The sequence below is a fragment of the Hoplias malabaricus genome, chromosome 10 (assembly GCF_029633855.1).
Source record: "Hoplias malabaricus isolate fHopMal1 chromosome 10, fHopMal1.hap1, whole genome shotgun sequence".
NCBI lineage: Eukaryota > Metazoa > Chordata > Actinopteri > Characiformes > Erythrinidae > Hoplias > Hoplias malabaricus.
In genome coordinates, this window is record NC_089809.1 from 31,533,496 (window position 1) to 31,557,347 (window position 23,852).

The 23,852-nt window shown below is 40.8% G+C and overlaps 2 protein-coding genes across 3 annotated transcripts; both read left to right on the top strand.

The window, feature by feature from the left end:
* The first annotated feature begins 1,155 nt into the window (after window positions 1–1,155).
* Window positions 1,156–9,432, top strand: LOC136708667 (microtubule cross-linking factor 3). The gene is made up of 8 exons (XM_066683360.1): window positions 1,156–1,239; window positions 2,662–3,395; window positions 3,616–3,840; window positions 5,755–5,913; window positions 6,109–6,180; window positions 6,479–7,185; window positions 8,513–9,008; window positions 9,295–9,432. The coding sequence occupies exons 2-8, from the start codon at window positions 2,718–2,720 to the stop codon at window positions 9,403–9,405; spliced, it is 2,448 nt and encodes an 815-aa protein (XP_066539457.1). The 5' UTR covers window positions 1,156–1,239; window positions 2,662–2,717; the 3' UTR covers window positions 9,406–9,432.
* A 64-nt stretch (window positions 9,433–9,496) lies between these two features.
* Window positions 9,497–23,413, top strand: mtcl3a (MTCL family member 3a). 2 transcript variants are annotated; one of them, XM_066683358.1, is made up of 7 exons: window positions 9,497–9,628; window positions 12,379–12,546; window positions 16,473–16,727; window positions 17,464–17,928; window positions 18,129–18,208; window positions 18,296–19,907; window positions 22,378–23,413. In XM_066683358.1, exons 1-7 carry the CDS (start codon window positions 9,497–9,499, stop codon window positions 22,588–22,590), a joined length of 2,925 nt encoding a protein of 974 aa, XP_066539455.1. In that variant the 3' UTR covers window positions 22,591–23,413. The 2 variants fall into 2 exon arrangements, with proteins under 2 accessions (XP_066539455.1, XP_066539456.1); XM_066683359.1 differs by lacking the exon at window positions 9,497–9,628 and adding an exon at window positions 10,735–11,079.
* The last annotated feature ends 439 nt before the right edge of the window (window positions 23,414–23,852 follow it).

Consider the following 23,852-nt stretch of genomic DNA (forward strand, 5'->3'; position numbering starts at 1 on the left):
ACTGTCTGTGAGGAGTTGGTGTGTTCTCCCTGTGTCTGCGTGGGTTTCCTCCGGGTGCTCTGGTTTCCTCCCACAGTCCAAAAACACACGTTGGTAGGTGGATTGGCGACTCATAAAAAAAAAGGTGTGATTGTGTGAGTGAATATTTGTGTGTGTGTGTGTTGCCCTGTGAAGGACTGGTGCCCCCTCCATCCCGCCTTGTGCCCAATGATTCCAGGTAGGCTCTGGACCCACCGCGACCCTGAACTGTATAAGCGGTTACAGATAATGAATGAATGAAAGAATATATATATATATAAATGAAGATAAAATGCTTTGTCCTGCACTACGATGATGTATACACATATATACAGGGACAACCCTGTTGCTATCGGTCTTGACCTCAATGTTGCTGTATGTCATAGTGATTTTAATTTGTTTATCTCTCCTGCTTAATGTATGCCATGTTCTGCTATTTATTATTTATGTTCAGTCTGTAACTCTCAGCTCCTTGCTTTAGCAAGCAGCATCCTCACTAATGAGTCTTTGGGAAAGATAACAGTTTATTCACCTTCCTCTACAATGTAATTACATTATATGCTCTGTCCAGTGTAAATTTCTGTCAAATGTAAATTTGATTTTATAAGACGTTTTTCCTGAATGAGGCCCCCCAGAGGACCGGTCAGTCAAAAGAGTAATTTTTCAATATCAGTCTTAATCATATTATCTCTGATATTAAAGTTTTGACCATTGTTTAACCCTGCGTCCATCTAAATGACATATTTTGGAGTTGTTTCCACAACCAAAATTCCTTAAGGCCTTAAAATAAGCCTAGATACAAAAACATACAGATCAATAAATTCAAAATATGTTCTATATCCATTCACCCCTCTGCCATACACCAACAGCTTGAATGTTCTCCCCCAAAAGTTGACAGGATTGGCTCCTTAGGTTTATGACATAAGAAAACCTGGTTTTCTGAATCCAAGGAGACCAACAGTCATTCTTGGTGAACAAAAATCTCATCTGATACAATCTGGCAGGTTTGCCTCATCTCCTTAGTACTGGGTTTAAATTTAGTAGCTACATCACTAGCATGTCTGACAGGCTCCTCTTTTCTCTGCTATGACCGAGCCTGTAACTCCGCCTATCGATGACGTCATCGCCTGACCGTACCTCGGTGTGGTGCTGTTGCAGCAGAGACTCCCCTCTCTCTCTCTCCATTCAACAGTATTAGGGACCGGATGGGATGCTGAGAAGGTAAGGCCTTGCCTGTAAATCTTGGAGGTTTCTAATGTATTTGATATCTGTCTTTTGTGTCTAGATGTGTTTATCTAATACGAGTTAGAATTAGTTAAAAAGGAGCATCTGGAATCGGTTCATTTCAGGCGGTCACCTTGGACAATGTACAAACAATGCGGCTGTCTTTACAGAGGCCTAAATAGCCCAGAAATAGTCACAAAGTAAAAAAATAACATTTGAGTTCCGAGTGGAATTACCCTTAGTGTCTCTGGCTGTATATTCCAGGATGTCAGTCAATAGACTATAGCATAGGAATAATACTAGTCCTCTTATTCATAGCCCACCGTCTGTAACCCTTTAATTAGAAACAATAAAACGTAATGCACATATTGCTCTTGTTACTGAACAAAAATAGAAAAGAGCCACCGTGCCTGTGTGTGTCAGGTCACTGTGAATGGGTTTGTGTCCATTTTATTATCATTGGGACAGAGAGAGAGATGCAGCCTTCTTCCGTCGAGACACAAGGCATTGAAACGGTTAATTATTTTAGTAATCTTAATTTGTAGCCAATGTCAGTTTATTACAGTCTTTAGGGAGAGGCCACGTCTAAAGCGACGTCTTTAATGAGCACCAGCTCACCACTGTCAAACGGATGACAACAGGGTATGTGTGTTCCCCGCCGTTTATCAATGCTTATTACAGTTAACAGATTTTTATATGTACAAATATAAGCAGGAACAAAGATGAGTGTTCAGGGTCATTTTAATATCTTACGAAGCTCACAAGCTTGTTGTACGTGTCGGTGTAGAGATGGGCATCCGGCTATTTTCATTGAATCTATTAGTCGACTCTGCCCACTGATAAGAGTCGATTCTTTTGGATCCCAGCTCTGCGTTTCTATCATTAGCTTTAAGAGTTTTTTAAAAATGGTTAGTCATGCTAGCATTTGTTTCGAGTAAAATATGTTCTTTAAATATTCATTTAATCCGTTTATATCAATTGATTTTATGTGTAAATATGAAGCTATTAGCTATATTACCAGATTAGCAGACAAATTGCAGGCGAATGTACCAACCAGTCACAAACAAAAAGATCATAAATCATAAGAGCTCAAGAGACACTGAAACACGTCACTGAATGACATAGAAACTGACAGAACAAAACGAGAAACATTCTAAAACATAAAGAAACAGACGAACTGCTTGTGCTGTTGTCCCCCCCTTAAGTGCGAATCGGTTCACCTCAAAGAACTGATTCATCTAACCAGCTCTTTAATGAACGACTCATCCGAACACTAGTGGCCTGTGCTAGGTTACATTAGCGAGCTATAAGACGACGGCACACGGTAACGTTGATATCTAGCGCATGTGGAAACTTATTAGGGTTTGTTTGTTCACATTAAAGATTACATTTGTTAACGCCATGCCTGCTCTTGTGAAGCGGAGTGGGAACTGGACGATGGCTGTGATGGCTGAGCACTAGCAGACAACGACAGGATGAATCCGGCCGCAGGGGGCGCTGCAGAGAGCGCGCGGTCAAGTGAGAAACAGCAGCAGCAACATCAGCAGCAGAGATCATCCTCTCCAGCAAGAGGTAAAGACACAGTTACACCCAAAACACCCTCCAAAGGCAAAGCTGTCTCTTCCAAACCGAGCGGCAGAAACAGTCGCAGCAGCTCCCCGGCCAACACTGCCAAAGACAAACAGACCACCAAGAGCACTGCTTCTGAAAGCCCCACACTGAGAAGATCAGAGAAGACCAAGAAGATTGAGGAGCGCACCAGCTCCACCGAGGATTCAGGGGGCACAGACGACTCCCCCCTTAAGGGCGACGCATACCGAGTAGTGTCTGACCAGCCAAGCTCCTCCAAAACATCCCAGAGCAAAGCCAAGGGCCAGGGGACTGTGGGGGCAAGCAAACAAGCAGCCAAACATCCTGTAGGTTGTGGACCAGGCTTCTGGAGGGAGGGATGTCTGCAGACTGAGTTAATCCAGTTCCACATGAACAAGAGCCTGAAGAAAGAAGGAGCAGCCCAGAATAAGACCTCTCCACCCAAAGAAACCATGGAGCTGTCTCACCCTTCAGCAGACAGTCTTCCTGAGCCTGTGTCCAAGATGGATCTGGAATCACAGATAGAAATTGAGAGGCTGGAAGAGGAAAATGATAACCTCAAGGTAAGGGCAGATTAAAGATTTTACATATTAGTTTGCGGTGTCTGCAAATATTACCCAGTGTCAGTAGGGCTAGGTTTCACCTACAAAACTTGTCACCTGAAATCAACCTTTATTTATAAAGGCTTATACCAGTAATTCATATGCCTTGAAGTTAATTTGATTTAAGTTATCACCAGTGACATCATCCGTTGATATTTTTGTAACATGTTTAAATCATTAGCATGAAATAGAGGAAATGCGAGCAGAGATGGATGAAATGAGAGACACTTTCTACGAAGAGGATGCCTGCCAGCTGCAGGATTTGCGGCGTGAACTGGAGAGAGCCAATAAGAACTGCAGGATCCTCCAGTACCGCCTGAGAAAGGCAGAGCGGAAGCGTCTACGCTATGCTGAAACAGGAGAGATTGATGGAGAGCTGCTGCGGAGTTTGGAGCAAGATTTAAAGGTGCAGTCACAACTGACAGATTCATATTCTTCAGAATTGGACCCTGAATTAGAAACTGGTCCTAGATTTTGTAATCATAGCTGGCGTTTGGATTCATGTATTATTGAGTAATATAGGGCAGTGAGTCTTAAAAGTGTGTTGGATGCATAAGCTGTGTTTGATACTTCAAAATACATAAGCTGTGAAAAATAAGATCATCTTTATTTAGCCTATTTGCATAATTTTAATTGTACTAATTCAGATGAAATAAACTGGAAAAAATTAAATCTCTTTTTCCCTATTATCGGCATTTGGTTTAATGTAACTGGTTGGGCATTTTTTTCATCATGTCTACTCCTAGGTAAAGGGAAAGTAGAGCTTAGTATGTATGCACAGCAAATTCAACTGTGTTAAATCAACACTATTATTGTTAAATTAACACTGCGTGTGTAACAATCTAATACTCGTCAACGCTCTCAGTATAAATTTAACAATAATAGTGTATTATTTATGTTGATTTGCACTAATAATGTGATTAAACATGTCGCTCTTATTTATATATATTGGTGTTTTTATGAGATGAGTTTCTGTGGTGCATTCTGTTAGCGCATATAGCTGTTAACCAAAAGGTTGGATGTTTGAGCCCACCCCGGTCTCCAGCTTCATTTTGGGCAGCACAGTGATGTAACACATAGTGTCACTGTCACTCCAGAGACCCTGGGTTGTGGGTTCAAACCCTGCTTCAGGTGACTGTCTATGAGGAGTTTAGTGTGTCCTTCCCACATCTGCATAGGTTTACTCTGGATGCTCCGGTGTTCCCTCACGGTGCAAGAATACATAGTGGTAGGTGGATTGGCTATCCAAAAATGTCCATGTGTGTGAATGCGTGGTGCCCTGTGATACACTGGTGCCCTGTCTAGGGTGTGTTCAAACCTTGTGCCCAATGATTCCAGGTAGGCTCTGGACCCACCATGACCTTGAACATTATTAAATGGTTAGGGAACATGAATGAATGAACTACTGATTGAATGTTTATATCAGACCCTGAGAAATGGACATTTATATAAGACGTCTAAATTATACATAATCTCCTGCTACAATATGATAATGATATATATTTAAATTAAAGCCTTCTCCGTAAGCGTGGTGCTTGTATAAAATTATATATGATCACAGTCAATACAAAACTAAACAAAACAAAAAAGATAAAACAAATTAGAAATATAATAAATATTATAAATAAATAATATATATTTATATATATATTTAAATCAACAAAACACATTATTTAAAATCATTTTTATTATACCAGTAAATCTATGTATTGGATGATAACCTCAAATAATAGGGACTGCCACAAGGAGAGATTTGGAAAAAGTTGAACTAACACATTCACACACAGAGTATCACACTCACTGAAATAATGTTATTTGGTTTTATTCTAATCATTCATATGTTCATTATCTGTAAGCGCTTATCCAGTTCAGTGTCGCTGTGGGTCCAGAGCCTACCTGGAATCATTGGGCGCAAGGCGGGAATACACCCTGGAGGGGGCGCCAGTCCTTCACAGGGCAACACACACACACACACACACACACACACACATATTCACTCACACACTCACACCTACGGACACAAGTCTCCAATCCACCTACCAACATGAGTTTTTGGACTGTGGGAGGAAACAGGAGCACCTGGAGGAAACCCACGCAGAAACAGGGAGAACACACCAACTCCTCACAGGGTTTTATTCTAATGTTGGGTGTTATTTGTTGTTTGTTTGTAAGTTTTTAGCAAATAAGTACTTAATGCTCCGATAAATAGCTTTTTAAATCTCATAATCTCAGGTGCCTATAACTTTTGCACAGTACTGTACTCTCCAATCAGTCCAAACCATGAAGACATTTAATTTCAAACCACTTTGTTGTTTTTCAGGTTGCAAAAGACGTATCTGTGAGGCTGCACAATGAGCTGGAAAACGTGGAGGACAAGAGGACCAAAACAGATGATGAGAATGAAAGGTTGAGGCAGCAGCTGATTGAGGTTGAGGTGACTAAGCAGGCTTTACAGAATGAGTTGGAGAGAGCTAAAGAGGTGAGAGCATTCGCAGGCTGGCACCGTTAAAAAGATCATTAAACAGGTGCTCAAGGGGAATAAAGCAAAGAACAGCAGTTTACATCATCTATGGGAGATGAATGAGCTGTTTTGTATTTTTGTCTTTTATTGTTCCATGAAGTCATGTTTTGGTGGTTTGCAAGACAAAGTATATCTTTATTCCATTTTCATCAGGCCTCTCTGAAACGAAGAGGAGGCAAAGATCCACAGAAATCAGAGAAGAGGACTCCTCAGACTCCAACAGAGGTAGAAATGAAAGAACAAATAATGACTGTCAAAAACATTAAGATATCTCATCTAAAGATATGATTCAAGGATGTAAATAATCTCTAGCACATTGTGCATTTTTCTGTATTGATCAGGTATGCTACTAAGAAAGTTTACAGTCCTTTGTACATTTATGTCGTATCATGTTAAATACTGTCGAATTACATACTTACACCCAGTACAACAATATTTCACAAAATATTTCATCCAGATGAACACTCGCTTGTTATGTTAATACATATTCAGAGTTTGAAAAAGGGGTTAAATGTATTTACAGGAGGACAATGAAGATCTGAAATGCCAGTTGTCTCTCATTAAAGAAGAAGCTGTTCTAATGAGAAAGAAGATGGCCAAGATTGACAAAGAGAAGGACCGTCTGGAACAAGAGCTCCAGAAGTACCGTTCTTTCTATGGTGATGTGGACAGTCCTCTGCCTAAGGGTGAGGCTGGCGGCCCCCCTTCCACACGGGAGTCAGAGCTGAAGCTGCGTCTGAGGTTGGTAGAAGAGGAGGCCAACATCCTAGGCCGGAAGATCGTGGAGCTTGAAGTAGAAAACCGTGGGCTGAAGGCAGAGCTGGATGACATGCGTGGGGAAGATCTGGCAGGGGGCTCTGCAGACCCCTCGACACGTGAGCAGGGTGAGGCCCTGTCAGAACTAAGGCAGCAGCTGCAGCTGGTGGAGGATGAAGCTGAGCTCCTGCGCCGCAATCTGGCTGACATGGAAGAGCAGAACAAACGAGTGACTGGCGAGCTGAACAAGCTCAAATACAAGGCTGGCTCACATGAGGGTTCACGGCACAGCGGAGGAGCTGCGGTGGATGGGGCCAAGGCAGAGGCTCTGCAGGAGGAGCTGAAAGCCGCCAGACTACAGATCAATGAGCTGAGTGGGAAAGTGATGCAGCTTCAGTATGAGAACCGTGTACTGCTCTCCAACATGCAGCGCTACGACCTGGCCTCACATCTGGGCATCCGGCCCAGTCCTCGGTAAAACTGCAGTATACATTATTCATTAATATATAGACCCCTAGGCTTTTGATCACTGGCAACATCTGGAACACAAGGTTTATATTAAGACTTATCAGTGACGAATGTTACAATTTTGATAATGATTATAAACCGAACACCCATATCATTACACACTCGCTCTCCATTCTCTCAGCTCCATCTACCATACAGTAGCACTTAGTAGTTCTCCAATTACAGACCGTAGTTTGTTTATAGCTCTGTGCAAATTGTTAGTCTCCTACCATCCTGTTTTTCAATGATCAGGACCCCCACATGACCACCACAGAACAGGTATGATTTGGGTGGTGGTTCGTTCTCAGTGCTGCAGTGACACTGATGTGGTGGTGTTGTGTTATTGTCTGTTGCACTGATACGAGTGGATCAGACACAGCAGGGCTGCTTGACTTTTTAAACCCCTCAGTGTCACTGCTGGACTGAGATTAGTGCACCAACCAGAAATATCCAGCCAAAAGAATCCTGTTGGCAGCGCCCTGTGTCCCCTGATGAAACATTAAAGCACGACCAACACAAACTACAGCAAAAGAAGAGTTGCTACTGTCTCTGATTTTACATCTACAAGGTGAACCAAAGAGGAAGGTGTGTCTAACAGAGTGGACAGTGTGTGAACCAGCTGTACTGTGCTGTACTGTGTTTGATCCACGTGAACCAATGCAACAAACACTAACACAACACCACCACATCAGTGTCACTGCAGCGCTGAGAACGAACCACCACCCAAATCATACCTGCTCTGTGGGGGTCCTGACCGCTGAAGAACAGGGTGAAAGGATGCAAACAAAGTGTGCAGAGTAAAAGATGGACTACAGTCTGTAATTGGAGAACTACAAAGTGCTCCTGTCCAGTCAGTGGAGCTGAGAGAGGTGAGGATAATGCTATGATTGATCTGTGTAAATGTTTGCCTTCATATCAGATATTAACATGAGTGCATTGTTGTGATATTAATGTGATTTCATAAAATGTGTCCAAAAGTGTAATCATTTCTAAATTATTATTTCAGCTACTTTTAAGGTGCACCAGTTGTGAACACGAGTTTTCAGCTGCACATACACACACACACACACACACATACAGCTTGATAATCCTCATAGAAGCATGTCATTGTGCTGTGTGATATAACATTTGATGGGCTGCCACACAGCGACCCCCACTTCTCATTTCCATAAAGTTTAAACTTTAATTTATGCAGATGTCTATTAAACTTTGAACCCTCTATGCTGCAAGGCATATTGTCATTGTAATACATGGAGGTCTAAGTGCTTTATTTTATTGTGTCCACTTTGGGCAGTCCTAGCCCCCGGGACAGTGATGCTGAAAGTGATGGAGGTCGCAGGGAGAGTGATGACGACTCTTCACGCCTTCCGCCACACAGAAAGCGAGAAGGTCCAATAGGAGGAGAGAGTGACTCTGAGGAAGTCCGCAACATACGATGCCTCACACCCACTCGCTCCCTCTACTCCCCCGAGGGCCGTTTTTTATCCAGAAGCCTCAAGGACCGTCAGCAGATGATTGATATTCGCATGGAGGCAGAGCGTTTAAGCAGGACCATCGACAGACTGATCGCTGATACCAGTACCATTATCGCCGAAGCTCGGGTCTATGTGACGAATGGTGAGTTGTTTGGCCGGATGGATGAGGATGATGAAGGGAGCCGAATACGTGAGCATGAGCTTCTGTACCGCATTAATGCCCAGATGAAAGCTTTCAGGAAGGAGCTCCAGAGCTTCATCGACCGCTTGGATGTTCCCAAACCTGAAGATCGGGAAAGTGAAGAACCTCTCTCTGTAAGTCCATACATATACACAGCTAATAGTTACAAATGTTTATAAACACCAGGAACTAATTATCTTTAGCATGTATTCAAACTGTTATGTTTTAGGTTCAATTGTTTGCACACTCTGCATACATATAACGCACTTAACTGTATGACAAATGTTTGTGGTTCTGTGTTTAGAATGGTCATTTTATCTGTGAATCGGTAACATATCTGACATTTTCTCTGTTCTTGCATTATTTAATTAATTTCCCATTATTTTTCATTTTGTAATTCTTCCACATCCACTCATCCAGATGTTTCAGCCTATCATTTTGCTCATTCTCATTCTTGTTTTATTTTCCTCTTTATCGTATGCCACTATATTCAAACTGGTTTTTCTTTTCACCCTTTTCTTTGTTCTGTAAGCACCCCCCACCCCCCTTCCAAAACACATACCCTTTTACAGCCACCTTTTGTTTTCTTTCATTTATTTTCCTTATTCAATTGATTTTGGACATGTCATTAAGGTTATACAAGGTACAGGAAGCTTTTCATCAGTTTACGCATGGACTACAGTTACTCAACCAAACACACAGTTTCAAGCAACAGTCAATCTACAAATCATCTTTACAACAGCCTGTTAATGTGGTGAGTAATATAAATATACATTACATTATTATAGTTTACAATCAACCTTACTTTTATCAGGGTAAACGTTGAGTACATTTTCACTTTTAAAAACAGTACAATGCAGAAGCCAACCTTCCAGGGATACATTGCCTACGAGTTGTTTATTTTTCAGAAGCCGAAATCCATATTTAGCAGAAATCTACACTGAAGCCTTCACAACTTTACAAAATGCAGTATTCTATACCCCCAGTAAACAATTAGCCATTGATTCAATGTTGAAATAACGTAATGACTCCCGTCTAATCAACGTTCTCTTAAGGTTGAAAATGAAAGTTGTAAAGACGTCCAAACACAGACATTGAAAACACGACTATTAGACGTATTTTGGACGTCCAGTGACGTTATTAATTGGTCCCGAAATAAATTACTTGTATAAAATGCATTTTGGACGTCCACTGACGTTATTGATTGGTCACCACTTAACTAACTTATTAAGATGGATTTTGGACTTCCATTGACGTTTAAAATATGTCCTTGACGGACAGACTACTTTTAGACCTATTTTGAACGTCTAGGGACGTTCCTTGTTTACTGGGTAAAAATATAAATATTTAAAATATTTTCAGTATCTGAGTCATTAATGAATGTAGTTTGGTTAAAAAAGTATTAACTGATATATAACAATCAAATTTAAAATTTTCATCATCTGATACGCCCCACTGTAACAATATAACTTTACAGTTAACTTATATAAACTTTGGTGATGGCAGCCATTTTACTCCAATGAACTGCTTCTGAATTTGATCACTGACACTGATGTCCATGAAAGACAGATGGGCGTTACTGTCATGTGTATAGAAATTAGTACACTCTTACTAATTTGCTTTGGAAGTTTTGTAAAATTGAATTACAGATTTTTATGTATGTTTTCCCTTGTGTTAGTGAATGATGTCTAAAAACTAACTTAATGGCAATTTCAAATGCAAATGACAGAAGAGTTTTGCCCAGCAGGTTGGCGATATAAGGCAGTACATTAATTTTCATTTATTAGTAAGAGCCGTCTGTTGTAGCTGATTGTACTGCTTGAAACTGACCAAAACTCAGGGGAACCTTGAAAGAAATGCATTCAAATGTTTGTATATCTGTAGGGGAAAGCAGGTCATCCAATTCAGCCTAAATGCACATCAGATCTGCAGACTGATGTTGAGGGCTTAAGTAGTTCAGAGGACATTGAGGTAATAGATGCAGTGTGTTGTGGGGCGGGAGGAGTGTTTCCAGCTCTCAAAACTCCAGGCATGTGGGCAGTTATAAGCAGCTGGAGAATGGAGATGGAAGAGGAAATGGGCCAGCTCACACACGCACACGTTGCGTAAAAAAGGGTAAATTTTGCTCATGGTCTTATTCAGGGGCAGCTCCCTGTTTATTAAGCCTCGTGCTCTCAGCTTCTCCGGCTCTACACTCAGCTCACGGTAAGGCACTGCACGCTGGTCCTTCACATTATGCTGCATTGACTACAGCAGGCGCAATAAATCTAGTGAAGTAAATACGCATTCGCTTCCACTTTGTTTATTTGAGCAGACAGGGGCTTTGAAAGTTATCAGAAACGTTATATAGGAGCTACATCCTAAATTGACCGAATTTATATCCGCGACTGACCCGCGGTGTTTTTCGCTCTGTCGCTAAGGCACATGCTAGCGGTCTCGGTGTGGTAATAAACACCGTTTACTACGGAGCAGAGCAGAGTGGCTGCGTCAGATAGCTACAGTGTAAAAATAACCCACACTCTTACATCAGTGCGGCTCTAAGGGTATTTTGAGCCGAACTTTTCTGAGCGGGTGTCATTTTCTGATTGTCGAGTCACAGAGGAGGCTCCTTTTTTCATCGGAGCGAGGATACGTTTCAGAAAAAAAAAACAAAAACAATGTGAGCCAAAAAAAATCTGAGGTAAAGTGAATCTGAGAGCGAAGAGACACTCGGCGCCTAGCGCGGAGACATGGCCGGGACTGAGGAGAGGGCTCGGGCTCTCTCACCAGCAGCTCACCGTCCGCGTGGAGCCGAGGTCCCCCCCCACACACCAAGTTCACCCCGGTCCCTGCAGCTGTGAGAGATGTGGAGCGGGTTCGGCGGCGGGTTGCACAGCGCTGCTGCTGCTAGAGGTGGAGGGGGAGGTGGTGTCAGCGGAGGGTATGTGAGTAAGTCCCAGGGCTGGGAGTTTGTGCCCTGCTCGGTGTCGGACAGAGAGCGAGTGCGGAGACGGAGCCCCAGCCCGGTTCAGGAGCCTCCTCTCAGCCCCGCCGTCAGCACCGAGCCTCAGGCTCCACAGAGCAGTCGTCTGAAAAAGAAACTGGAGGAGCTGAGGAAACGCCACAGTCAGGACCGAGAGGAGTGGATGAAGGAGAAGGAGGGTCTGCTGAGAGAAGTGGCTGATATACAAGTATACAATATATACACACGTTTTCTAAAACGTCTTTTTTAATATATATGTATTTTAAAATCGGTACTCTACTCTGCTTTAGCTCATTAGGCCACAGTGCTGGTCTCAGTAGGGGTTCTTCACATTGTGGAGCATCTCATACAGGGTTCATAACTCACTCACATACAAAACCTAAACAAGAGACTCTCTTCACTGTTTCGCCACCACAGCAAAGTCGTGTGGACTTTAAAACCACAGGAACCTTTTTAGCAACAAAGTTCGTACATAACCTACATTTTAGAAAGTATCCACTCTAGTACACAGGAGATGTGATCCTCGGTTTGTTTATTTGCAGGGTGGAGAGAACCGAAGGATATTGCTGGATCTGAAGGCGGTTTTGGAGGAGGTGCAGCTGGAGGTGAAAAGGGAAGAAGGGAAACGGAGTGAGCTTCAGCTGCAGTACACAAAGGACCGCTGTGCCTGGGAAGTGGAGAGAGCAGAGCTTAAATGCAGGATCGCACAGGTATGCATCCATGGCTGCGATGGAGGATAATACACACGTAAGCGATGTAAAATATTCCCAAGTGAATGAACTAGATTACATCAATAGTTATCACAAACAGTAAAATTGACCAGGATTTACCTGCTGTTTAACACTGAGAATTAGGATTAAGGTGTGATGATGTTGGTCAGTGGAACTGTCTCAGGGTCTCTTTCCTGGTTCAGGGGAATGCCTATGTGTTGAAGAAAATTCAGTGCAAAGTGGACAGGAACATTTGAACTGGAAAATATATACACACTCTGATAAAAATGTCTGATTGATGATGCACGGGCGCTTCCTCCAGGGTGTGTCCCAGCCTTGTGGGTAAACTCATTACCCATCAGGACCCTGAAGTGGATACAGTTACAGAGAATTAATGAATGAAAACAAATAATTCTTTGACTGTGAATTTATGTGAATCATAGTAATTAACAGCATTAATCACCTTCTTATTATTTAGGTTTGTTCTCTATTGTTGCAAACACCTTGCAGTTGATTCTTACTCACAGCATAGCCTTTACATATTATGTGTGTTCCAGTAGTATGTTCCAATTTCTGCATATCTGTATATATTTTTAGGAGTATATACTGCAGATTAATTAAACTGTTCAGTCTCCATTCAGAGATCGACATGCTCTACATTGCCATATAACATTTTAATTTGATATCTCATATGACCTGAATTCATCCTAATTATGAACACTATTCTACCTATTTTAAAGGCATGAGGATTTTTAACCTAGATTGGACTGCACAATGATTTATTAATATATTTGTAATACACCGCTTTTGGTAATACACTGTTTTAGGGTTTTTGCATTCATTAACAGGGATATATATGCTTTTTGTAATCAAACTAATTCCAGTTACTTTCTCGATGTCAGAGCTATTGTCCTGATGCTTAAGCCTCATTTAGATTTTCCAAAAAACCCTTCAGAAAGGCAGAGTGCTATTCTAGATTTTTAATCTTTCCGCCTCTCTTCTTTTCTATTTAAAAATCTAGAGCATATTTATTGGTCCTGTTTGTGTCATCCTTATAAAGACATAGTCCAGACCATCTAGTGTGTTTATCATCCTCACTGAGAGCAGTTTATACGTTAGGCTCAGAGTGAGTCACTGGGAGGCTCTCCTAATACAGTAGTGCAGTGCGGACTGCAGAGCAGAGGAGATGGAGAGGAGTGGTGCTGTGGAATGCTGTAGGGGTGGACGCACCTCAGCCAGGAAGTGCTGTGATATTAGATACAGATTTGTCTGGCTACTCCATACTGGGCTTGGACTTTGACTTGGGCCTCTGCAGCCAAGATGCTACAAAATTGTAGCTTCATAATTTAATCAAAATATCTGCATCCAGACAAATGGACCGCTATGGTTTACAAGTGTTTTTCTGAGTTATGTTTTATTTTCTTAACCAGTCACTCACATCCCCAGTGCTGCACTTGTTTCTCTAAAATAACTTTGGAAAACATCTGCACTTACCATACCAAAGCAGTGGTTGGCACGAGGAATAGAATCCAGGGAGGAGTCAAATGAAAATGTTAAAGCTGTTTTCTCTACAATCCACATCCTACCACAGCATACATTGAAGTCTCAGAGGACATCCTAGATTTACCACCAGGCATTCATGGCCGGGTATTTACCAGCATATTTCCTTGCATATTTAGATTTTGAGAGCAGAAGTGGTGTACTCTGTGTGTCCCCGTGGGCCCCACCCTTAGGAATGCTAGATGCTAAAGCATTGGTCTTGCTGGCTATTTATAGTGGACTGCCTCTGTGACACTCTTACCCAGAAACAGAGCCTCAGTCACAGCAATGATCATATTTTAAACTGAGCCTTAAAGTAGCAGACTGTTTGCCTCAAGCGTGATCACATGGTACAAAATAAATAGTGTAATTTTTCACATGCTCTTGATTTGTAAATGCCTGCCTAAGAGAATGCATGCATAAAATGACCATGCCTAAACCTTTTTATGTGGTCCACTCGCTTGTTGTTTATACGGGCTGTATCTAAATCTGGTTTTGTTTCTGTGAAGAGCTGTGCTGTTTCAGTGTTCTTGCTCTTTGGGCAGATGGAAGATCACTCAACTTGTGTTTACCTGGCATTTGTAATAAATAGAAAAACATACAGAGAGGCTGTTATTTGTTTTAGCATGATGCTATGATAGTTTGCAAAGCCAGAATTGTTATTCCCACTGTGAAATCTTCGCCTGGCATATCTCATGATGAATTTGTAACATGCCACCATACAGTGGTTGCCAACATTTTTCTGCAGTGCCCAGTTTTGTAGATGACAATATTTTAGAGCCCTTTGACTTGCGAAGACACAACAATATGTTTGGCTTCCAAAGTCCACTGGAGTTTATTTGAACTATTGTAATTCATAAAAATCTGCAACACCATATAGAACAAAACAAAGAATGACAAATTACATTTAAAATAGACGTTTTACATGTAACAGGCATGTATGTCATTCATTTGCTTTGCTGTGGCCCCCTGAAATAGCTCCCCCAAATTTGGGAACTACATCCAGAGTACATGAAAAAAACAAAAACAAAATTTGATGATAAATTAAAGAATGAGGGAGAAACCTACCTTCATCAGTAAAAATATAACAAGTGACTTATTGCTAAAGCCTTCCTCACATTGTCTTGTCTTTGAAACCACATTCAACATAAATTAATAAAAGTCTGTCAATTCAGATATCAGTAAGTTTTTAGGAATCAAGTATTGTGCCACTTACTTGAGTAGAAAATGACAGCATTGCCAAGAGGCACACAGTACGATTCTTGACAGGAATGCAGGGTTTCCATTTTAAGAGCAAGTCAGTGGAATATGTAAACCTAGGCATAGAACTGGGCTGTTTAAACACCTGCCATTGCTACAGACACAACATCTTGATTTATGTTCCTACCAGAAGTGTGCCCATAAATCGCCTTGATGTTCTCTTCTGAATGAACTGATGTGTCTTGGGTCAGTAACAAAAATAAATAGGTTAAATATGCAGAAAATGTGAGCCCAAAGACAGGTATTACAAAGAAACTTATTTATAAATTAATAAGTATAAGTTTCAGTATCTTGTTAATATCATTTTGGAAAGGAAAAATTAGTCAGTTGCTTAAGAGTGAATTAAAATAATTAAGATGTAAAACAAAAGTTATTAAGATGGGTTTGATATTAGTTTTTACATTCTAGAGAAACTTATGGTTATAAACTTCAAAGCCTCCTTCTCCTGCAACAACACTGTAAAGAAATTGGAGCCAGAAAGGCCTTGCTTAGACAGGCATCTCCAATGACAATTTTTGGCATACCTGATGTGAGCAGGACAGATTTCTGCGTGCTGAAATTTTCCATCAGATTCACAATTGTAAGTTGTTTCCAAAAAGATTTCTAAATGTGACCAAGCTAAATGCTCATAGGTATCTAACAGTATAACACTCAGGTAAACCACTGCCAATCTGCCATTTTCTGCTTACAACTGGGCTCTAAAAACAAATAGATTCTACTGTTCTGACATGAAACTTCATGCAGGCATAATTGCAGAGCTGTATCTGGCTCTATAGCATGACTTTTTTCTAAACAGGTAGAGGAACAAATAGTGTGTGCTATATCAGTTTCCTTTAGAGGATTGAAGAAACCATCATGCAATTTCAGCTGCTTCATTCCATTTGGAATCTCTCAGCACCCACTTACCAGTACGTGTGAGGAGGCTTTGGTTAAATACCGTATGGAAGGAGAGAGAGGACAGGCAATCCCTCATATCCTCTGAGCATTCCAGTTGGCCATCATTTCTTCTGCCCTCCTAACCCCTTTACTTCCATTTCTGTTCCAAAATGTTTTTTTTTCTTGAATGATTCTTTACACACCCTTCTTTTCCTGTAGAGATTAATGGCCACTTGACCTTTCCTCTACAGTTGGAGGCCAAAGGACATAGCTCAGTGTTGGGAACAGTGAAGAATACTGAGACTGGAGACACACTGAAGAGGGAGAGAGAGGAGCAGAGGAGGCTACTGGCTGACACCCACACTGCAGCAATGGACTTGCGTTGCCGGCTGGAGCACAGCGAGAAGAGCTGGATGAAGGAGAAATCTGAGCTTCTAGAGAGATTTGACTTGGAGAGGAAGGAGTGGGAGAACCAGCTCAGGGACATGCAGTGCAAAATTGAGGATGTGAGTGTGCAGATGGATGCCAAGCCCAGGATATAGCCTATGTTTTTGTGTGTTTTTAAAATACTGGTTTCCAAGTAGAGCTGAATTTAGGAATTCATAATGTTAGCGAATTCAAAAGATTAAGACACATCATATACACCAGTGCATTTCAGCTTTTGGTCAATAGTTAAAATTCTGGCTAAGAGTGGCTAACAATCATACAATTGCATTGTATGGTCTCTTTATGCTGAACTGTACTTCCATAGTGTACACAAACCAGTGAGAAATCAGTGTGCTGATATTTTATCATTATTCTTCATTGCTTTAAGTAAAAATAGGCCCATTGTTACTGATTTAAGGCATGTTCTGCTGCAGTCTTTGTCTAGTCTTTGTTAGTGGGTGGTGAAAACAGGGCAGATGGAATTACTGAACCCCATGGGAGTTCTGGTAGGATGGATTTAAATTTGACACTCTTCAGAAAAGAGATTAGCTTTATAATGATCTTAAAAACTGGATTAGGAACAATATGCTTTGAAAAAAAAATAAACCTGATTAGTTGGACTCTCAAAAAACAAATCTAAACCATCAAAATAAAGGAAGAAGGAGGAAGAGAAAAAGAAAAAAGCGTTTACAACCACATTGAAGTTGAATTATTTAGATTTTGGAGCATTTACACAGTTTAAATTATGTGCAAGTGATATGCTTGAGTTATTGCTAAGCCTGAGCATTATTTTCCTTCTTTGCTTGTCTCTTTCAGCTGTATAATGAAGTGAAATCCCATCGAGACCGAAGTGCTATTGGACCCAGCACTGACGCACAAAGGCATGCCATTAGGCTTAGTACACATTCTGCCAGCACTGTGTCTAGCTCTCTAACTGACCCCTCTGAGGGCCGTGGCAGCAGCTACTCTGAAGCTCTTACCCAGCACACCCAAAGCAGCACTGACTCCAATCCTAACTTCAGTGAACCCAGTCACCAGGACTGCAATGTTCTGAGTGAGCCATCAAAGCAGCAGAAATCTGGAAAGTATAAGCATGGGGAAATTGAGGCCATTAATACTAAAGAGCTGGAGAATATTTTGCAGGGGTGTCTGAGTAAAGGGTTTGTGAATGAGCCTTTGTCTACTGGGAAAGAGGATTTCCTCAGCTCCATCAGAGGGATTCAGAGCATGGACATCAACTGTGGGAGTGATAAAAAGAAGAACACTATGGCTCTTAATGCTGTGAGTTCTCTTGTCTTACATTAGCGGGACACACCTAATTGATCATTTTATTTCCGGGCCCTATTTAGTCTGACAATCCCTGTGCTTTATTTTTATCTTTATTTTTATCACTCTGCAGCCTTAGTGTACAAGTGTTATCAGTGGCAGAACTGTGATTTGCTTTTGTACGTGCTGACCCTGTGACATGTAATTTATCTTAGGCTCTTCAAGAAATTGCAAGGGTAAGTGAGGAACTCTGCAGCTACCAGGATGAGATCAGAAGGAGATCTGATGTCAAGAGGTAATTTCTTACAATAACAAGTAATTGGGCAATGTTCTATGCTTGGTATGATTAGTGATGGCCTCTTATATTTGGTTTTATCTTCAGAAGCGGCCCAGAGACAATATTCTTTCCAGTAGATGCTGAGAAGACTAAGAAGGATGAACGTGAGATGAACACTGCAGATTTCAGCTTGAATGATTGGTGCAACGATCTTCAAGCCATGGAAAAGCAGAAGTGGATCAACTGGGAAGACATCAAAAAGGAATCGAGCAGAACTGAAAATGACACTAAAATGTCTGTGAAGGGAAGACAAGCCCCCCCCATTCCTGTCCGGAGCACATCTTGGTACCTGAACAGCCCCCCAGCCAAAGAAGTAGAGCTCAGTGCCCCAGAACCCCTCATAGTCAGAAGGTGTCGAAGCCCTTACGTTCACAGAAAGTGCAACAGCCCCTCCATTGTCCGAAAGTTTGAGGCAATGCTACAAGAGAATGAAGGAAAGATTCTGACAGACTCTGGGATCGTGTCCTGCTCAGTGCCTCTTGATTCCAAGTGCAATATCAGCTGCTGCCAGAGCCGATGGTCCTGTGATGGAAGCAGGTTTGGCAGCAGCAAGTCATCCACATATGTGCCTGTCCAGAAATGCCTCTCAGATGTTAACTTAGTGGCTGCAGGGGCTGACTGTAGTCAAAATGCAGAGAATAAACAAACTCTGAGGGGAGAGCATCATGAGACAGACTCATCACGCAAGGACACAAATACAGACTCTATGCAGTCTCTGGACATAAGCTTGCCTTGCATCAATACCAAAGTGTCTAAGAGAAACGAGACATTAGAAAGGAAAACAGCTGAGTTCAACCGTATGCTCTTCCAGGCAGGCATGGGACATCAGTACAAAGAGGACCGTTTCAGCTCCACAGATGCGCACTGTACTTTTGACAGTACCACTGCCATTCCATCTACATTTCTAGAGGACAATCCACAAGTTGGTTTGTCCACTCATATGGTACAGCATCCAAAGGGCAAATGTGAAGAGACTGAACCACTCAAATCACCACAGATAAAGGGCAAATCAAGGGAGTCCATTTCTGACTTTTCCCCTATACAGCAGGATGATAAACTGGAGAAGAAAACCTCAGACATATCAGAGCATCCACCAATGAAGCACGAGGACACAAAAATTGTATACCTGCCAGGGCACACAGAAGACAAGGAATTAAAGCCTTTGTGCCTGGAGCACAAGACGTCTACCATTCAGTTTGATCCAAGAATAAGAATCAATCAAACCGATTTAGATGTAAGACGACCACAATTGAAACAGCGGACAGATAAGTCCAGCAAAATAAAGTCTCTCAGTTCAGATCAGCATTCTGTCGAAACAAAATCTAAACAGCCTGAATGTTCAAAACAGGAAACATGCAACACCAGATCCAGAGTTTTGTATGAAAATCCTTGGAAACCTATGACTCTGGCTGCTTACCCTCGACCAGTAGAGTCCCGCTCCAACTATGGAGCAGTGGAAAGGATTTTGAAAAGTTATGAAAATATGGGAAGATCCCAGCAAGACACACATTTGCAGTCCAGTCCAGGGAGGGAGCAGGACCTCATAGAACTGTTGGATATGCTGGAAGTCCAGCATCAGTCTAGATCCAGTCAAAGAGTTGCACACACACCTCACCTTCAATCCGTAACCCACAAAGAGGCACATGTATCAGTGAAGGTTAGTACCCCAATGCATAGGATCATGAGTCTAGATGCATCATCAAAACCTAATGTCAATTTGGCACCATTCTCTGAAAGAGGAACACCACAGTGCACAATAAATAGTTCAAATGAAGGAGGTACAGTATATGAGGTGCAGGTGTAGATGTCTAACAGAGTAATTGAAAATATTGTATGTTTTAAAAATATTTTCCAGTGCGGCAGTGAAGGGTCTTTACATCTGGAAATATTTAGAATTTATCAGGGAAAATACCCTGACTCTACAAAAGTGTTAAAAGAGCACAATTAAGATTCCTGATGCTGAATTCCATGGAAAATATTTCCAGATATTGCACAATGCCAAGTACATCACAGTTAGAAATAGTTTGTTTCTGGTATGTGCAGAAAATGAATGCACCTTTCTTATTATGGAAGTAAAGCATTTTTAAGTCCTTGAAATTTGATCTAGCGGTGCAGCATTTGGCATTGTTGCCAGGTCTTAAATTCAAACCTTTCATCTTTGGCCCCGTTGGAAAGAGGCTTTGGGGTGCAATTACGGAAATATCTGCATACAGCCAGCAGAGAAAGCTTTTGTCACTGGTTTCTTTTGTAGATCACAGACTACTCCAGATAGTTCACTCTGAAGGATATCAAACAGTGAGACTAAATTGTTTCTTTATCTACAGTTCTCAACGTAGCATTCTTAGCAAATACGTCTGAATCTGAATCTCAGTTTTTGTGAAAGCCAGAAATGCTTCATTATCATAATATCAATTGCTAAATGACAGAAGACTAGCATTGAATATGTTTGTATTTGTATTTGTATTTCTGTGTAGCTCAGTTTAGCTTAAAGTATAAGGTTTTATATTAGTTTCCTTTTCTTTTCATGAATCAGTGTTTTCTCACTAGATTACTTAATCTGAATAATGCAAATTCATTATGCAAATGCTATAAATTCTGGTACTGTCATCCAGTTCTTAACTGCTAGTATAGACACTGAACTGGAAAAGCGGTTACAGACAATGAATGAATGAATGAATGAATGAATGAATGAATATCACATTAGTATAAATTGTCACTTGGCCAGTTTTACCTTTTATTCAGCAAAAAATAGGTAACAGTGACATATTTGTGAACCTTGCAGCTAGAGAAATCATGTAAAACAGAAGTGAGGTATCAAGATTGTAAACACCCTCGCTAACTTTTGCTAATGGTCCTCCTCATCTGAGTAGGTACTATCGCCATGATTTAATAAGCTTCTACAATTATACAACTGCAAAAAGATACCCTGCTTCCTAGCAGCAGTAAATTAGATTAAAAACAACAACAACAACCTGGCCAACCCGGCCAAATGTCAACCCACTCTCACACCTACTCGTGATATAGTCACATATTTAGGAGACTGCAATTCGTGACGTAGTCGCATATTTTCAACATTTTATGCAACAATATCACAATCATATATCTATGGGTAATTACCATAGAAACCGTCATATCAGTGCCCCGTGTTATGTGACAGTAACACGACAACTCTTCCTGATTACCGGCGTCATTATCATCTGTTAATACCACGGTCATATTTTTATTTACGGAAAATATAACAAATCGTTACTATTTCATTATTTGCTAAAATATCGAAGCAAATAATGGCTATAGAAATGTCCTTTTCAGTGTTAACCTTTTGAAAATTAGTCAAAATAACTTTAAGTGAAAGAAATGTTCTCGTTAAAGTTAAAGCTAAAGTAGGACACCAATAAAGAGCATTGCTTAGGAGAAATATAATAAAATACCCCATGCCTTTGTTGGAATAACAACCTATGATATGTAAACTGCCTTTTTCTGTGTTATATGAGTAATGACGCCTGTAATGAGGAAGAGTTTTTGTTACTGTCGCATAAAATGTTGAAAATATGCGACTACGTCACGAATTGCAGTCTCCTATGTATGTGACTATATCATGAGTGAGTGTGAGACCAGGTAGCAAATGTAGTTCCATGCAACTGTATTTCCTCCCACCTTCAAGATATATCAGCAGAAAAGCATTTTAAAGTGGAAACGACTGCTGTTTGTACATGACCGAAGTTTAACTGCTCTGGTTAACTCATTGGGAGTTCTCTCCATTGTTTAAAAACTCCAGATGCATTTGCACTAGCATTAGCAGAGAGAGATTAAGTTTAGCATACCCATTTACTGACACCGAGGATTTGTAAATACATTAGACAGATTTCGAGCATGCAAACACACTGTAGAGCTAGCAAACGGTAAGGAAACATCCTCAGAATTTTATAAAAAGTGTTTTTTTTTTTTTATTAAAATCGTGAATGTCACCTTTAAACACAAGCCTATTCCTGGACTGCAAAGAATTTGTATTGTGATTTTCCACTAAAATGAGGATATAGTCCAGGACTAGGCTTAATTCCTGTATGAGAAACCACCCCATATGGTAAAAAATGAGATAAATATAAAAAAAAAACTGTTTGTGTCTACAGCAAAACAAAGAGACTACAGTAAGTGCCAAGAGGAGTTTCTCAAGGCCAGCTTGTCCTGCAAAACGACGTCTGCCCTCGCGCTGGGCTAACCGCTCCTCCTCCACCTCTTCTACATCCTCTCCCTCTCCGTCACCTACAGCACAACCCACAGTCTCCACTCCACGACAGTCGTTCACCTACTCTGCCTTTCACACAGAAACAGTCATCATGTGAGAGCATGTGAGAAAATATGACCAGTTAGTGTTGGACATGGACTCACTGAGAATAATGCCTTCAAAGCTCAATGTTGCCTCATCTCTTCCTGATTACCTTTGTACAAACCAACAATGACTCCTCTCACATTAAGTTACAGTTTATTAAGTTACAGCCTGGCTTCCTGTTGCTTTGTATTTACCATACGTTTTGCATAATCCACAAACCTGTGTAAATTTCCTTCTTGAATCATGAAAAGCAGCAATGGTTTTCATGATTCATACCAAAGGTTGTGATCAGATTTGCATCTGTACCAGAAAACTGCCGTGATATTTCTTCTCATGTTTTGTGATGCCTTGTTTTTTTTTCTAATCGTACATAAGGCTGTAGTGTTGACAGTTTCACTGAAATCATTTGTCATCGTTTCCTTGAGTCTTATAAAATCTAGCTAACTTGTATGAGTAATACAAGCATTATAAACCCACTCTAATCACTTCAACTAAGATGAGACTTATCATTATTGTAAAGCCTTTACGACCTCTATTTCCTAGTATTAATGATCTCCAATGCAAAGGCTTGATTATCAGGTCAACACAAATAAAATGTCTACAACATAACCCCATTTCTTTCATTGTTCATGAGAACTATGTATAGTATTCTATCAAAAGCATTTTCCGACAGCAAAGGAATGGCTTTAAATGGACAGACATATTGTGGTGTATCTAAAGCACCTTGCTAGGCAACATACTATGCCCTAATGTGATGGCTGACAGTTCCATATCAAATCAATCATCTCGAATAGAGGTCTGAATTCAGCATCTAGGACACAGGTTTGGCTCATCACCAACATTAGTAGTCTGTCAGTCTGGAGTGAAGCACAAGCATTGAGACACCTAACCCCTGTCTGTAACGTGGTACTCTTTGACCAAAATAGCAGGTGCAACAGTTTTTGGTGCCAGAAATCCTATGCCAGCGCTGATATAAATACTGTGTTCTTTTTCTGATGTGGGGACATGCAGTTTCCTCTTTTCCAGTTAAAGTTTCTATATGAGAATGGAGTTTTGTATGATTTTTTTGAAGGATATACTAGGATTACATTGTCACACACAAAAAAGATACATTTTAATTCATCAAGGGTAACAATGTAAATGTAACATATGTTTAGCAATGATCTGTGTCCATTTTGTACCTTTCAGATGGGACACTTCTTTCACAAATTGCATATTTGTTTTATGTCTTAAAAAAAACAACCCCAAAAATAATAAGTAACTGGTTGAATGTGG

Coding starts and splice junctions, on each gene's coding strand:
- LOC136708667 (XM_066683360.1), top strand. CDS start 2,718: ATGAATCCGGCCGCAGGGGGCGCTGCAGAGAGCGCGCGGTCAAGTGAG. Junction 3,396..3,615: donor AGGAAAATGATAACCTCAAG/GTAAGGGCAGAT, acceptor TTAAATCATTAG/CATGAAATAGAGGAAATGCG. Junction 3,841..5,754: donor GTTTGGAGCAAGATTTAAAG/GTGCAGTCACAA, acceptor GTTGTTTTTCAG/GTTGCAAAAGACGTATCTGT.
- mtcl3a (XM_066683358.1), top strand. CDS start 9,497: ATGTCATTAAGGTTATACAAGGTACAGGAAGCTTTTCATCAGTTTACG. Junction 17,929..18,128: donor ACACTATGGCTCTTAATGCT/GTGAGTTCTCTT, acceptor AATTTATCTTAG/GCTCTTCAAGAAATTGCAAG. Junction 19,908..22,377: donor AGGCACATGTATCAGTGAAG/GTTAGTACCCCA, acceptor TTGTGTCTACAG/CAAAACAAAGAGACTACAGT.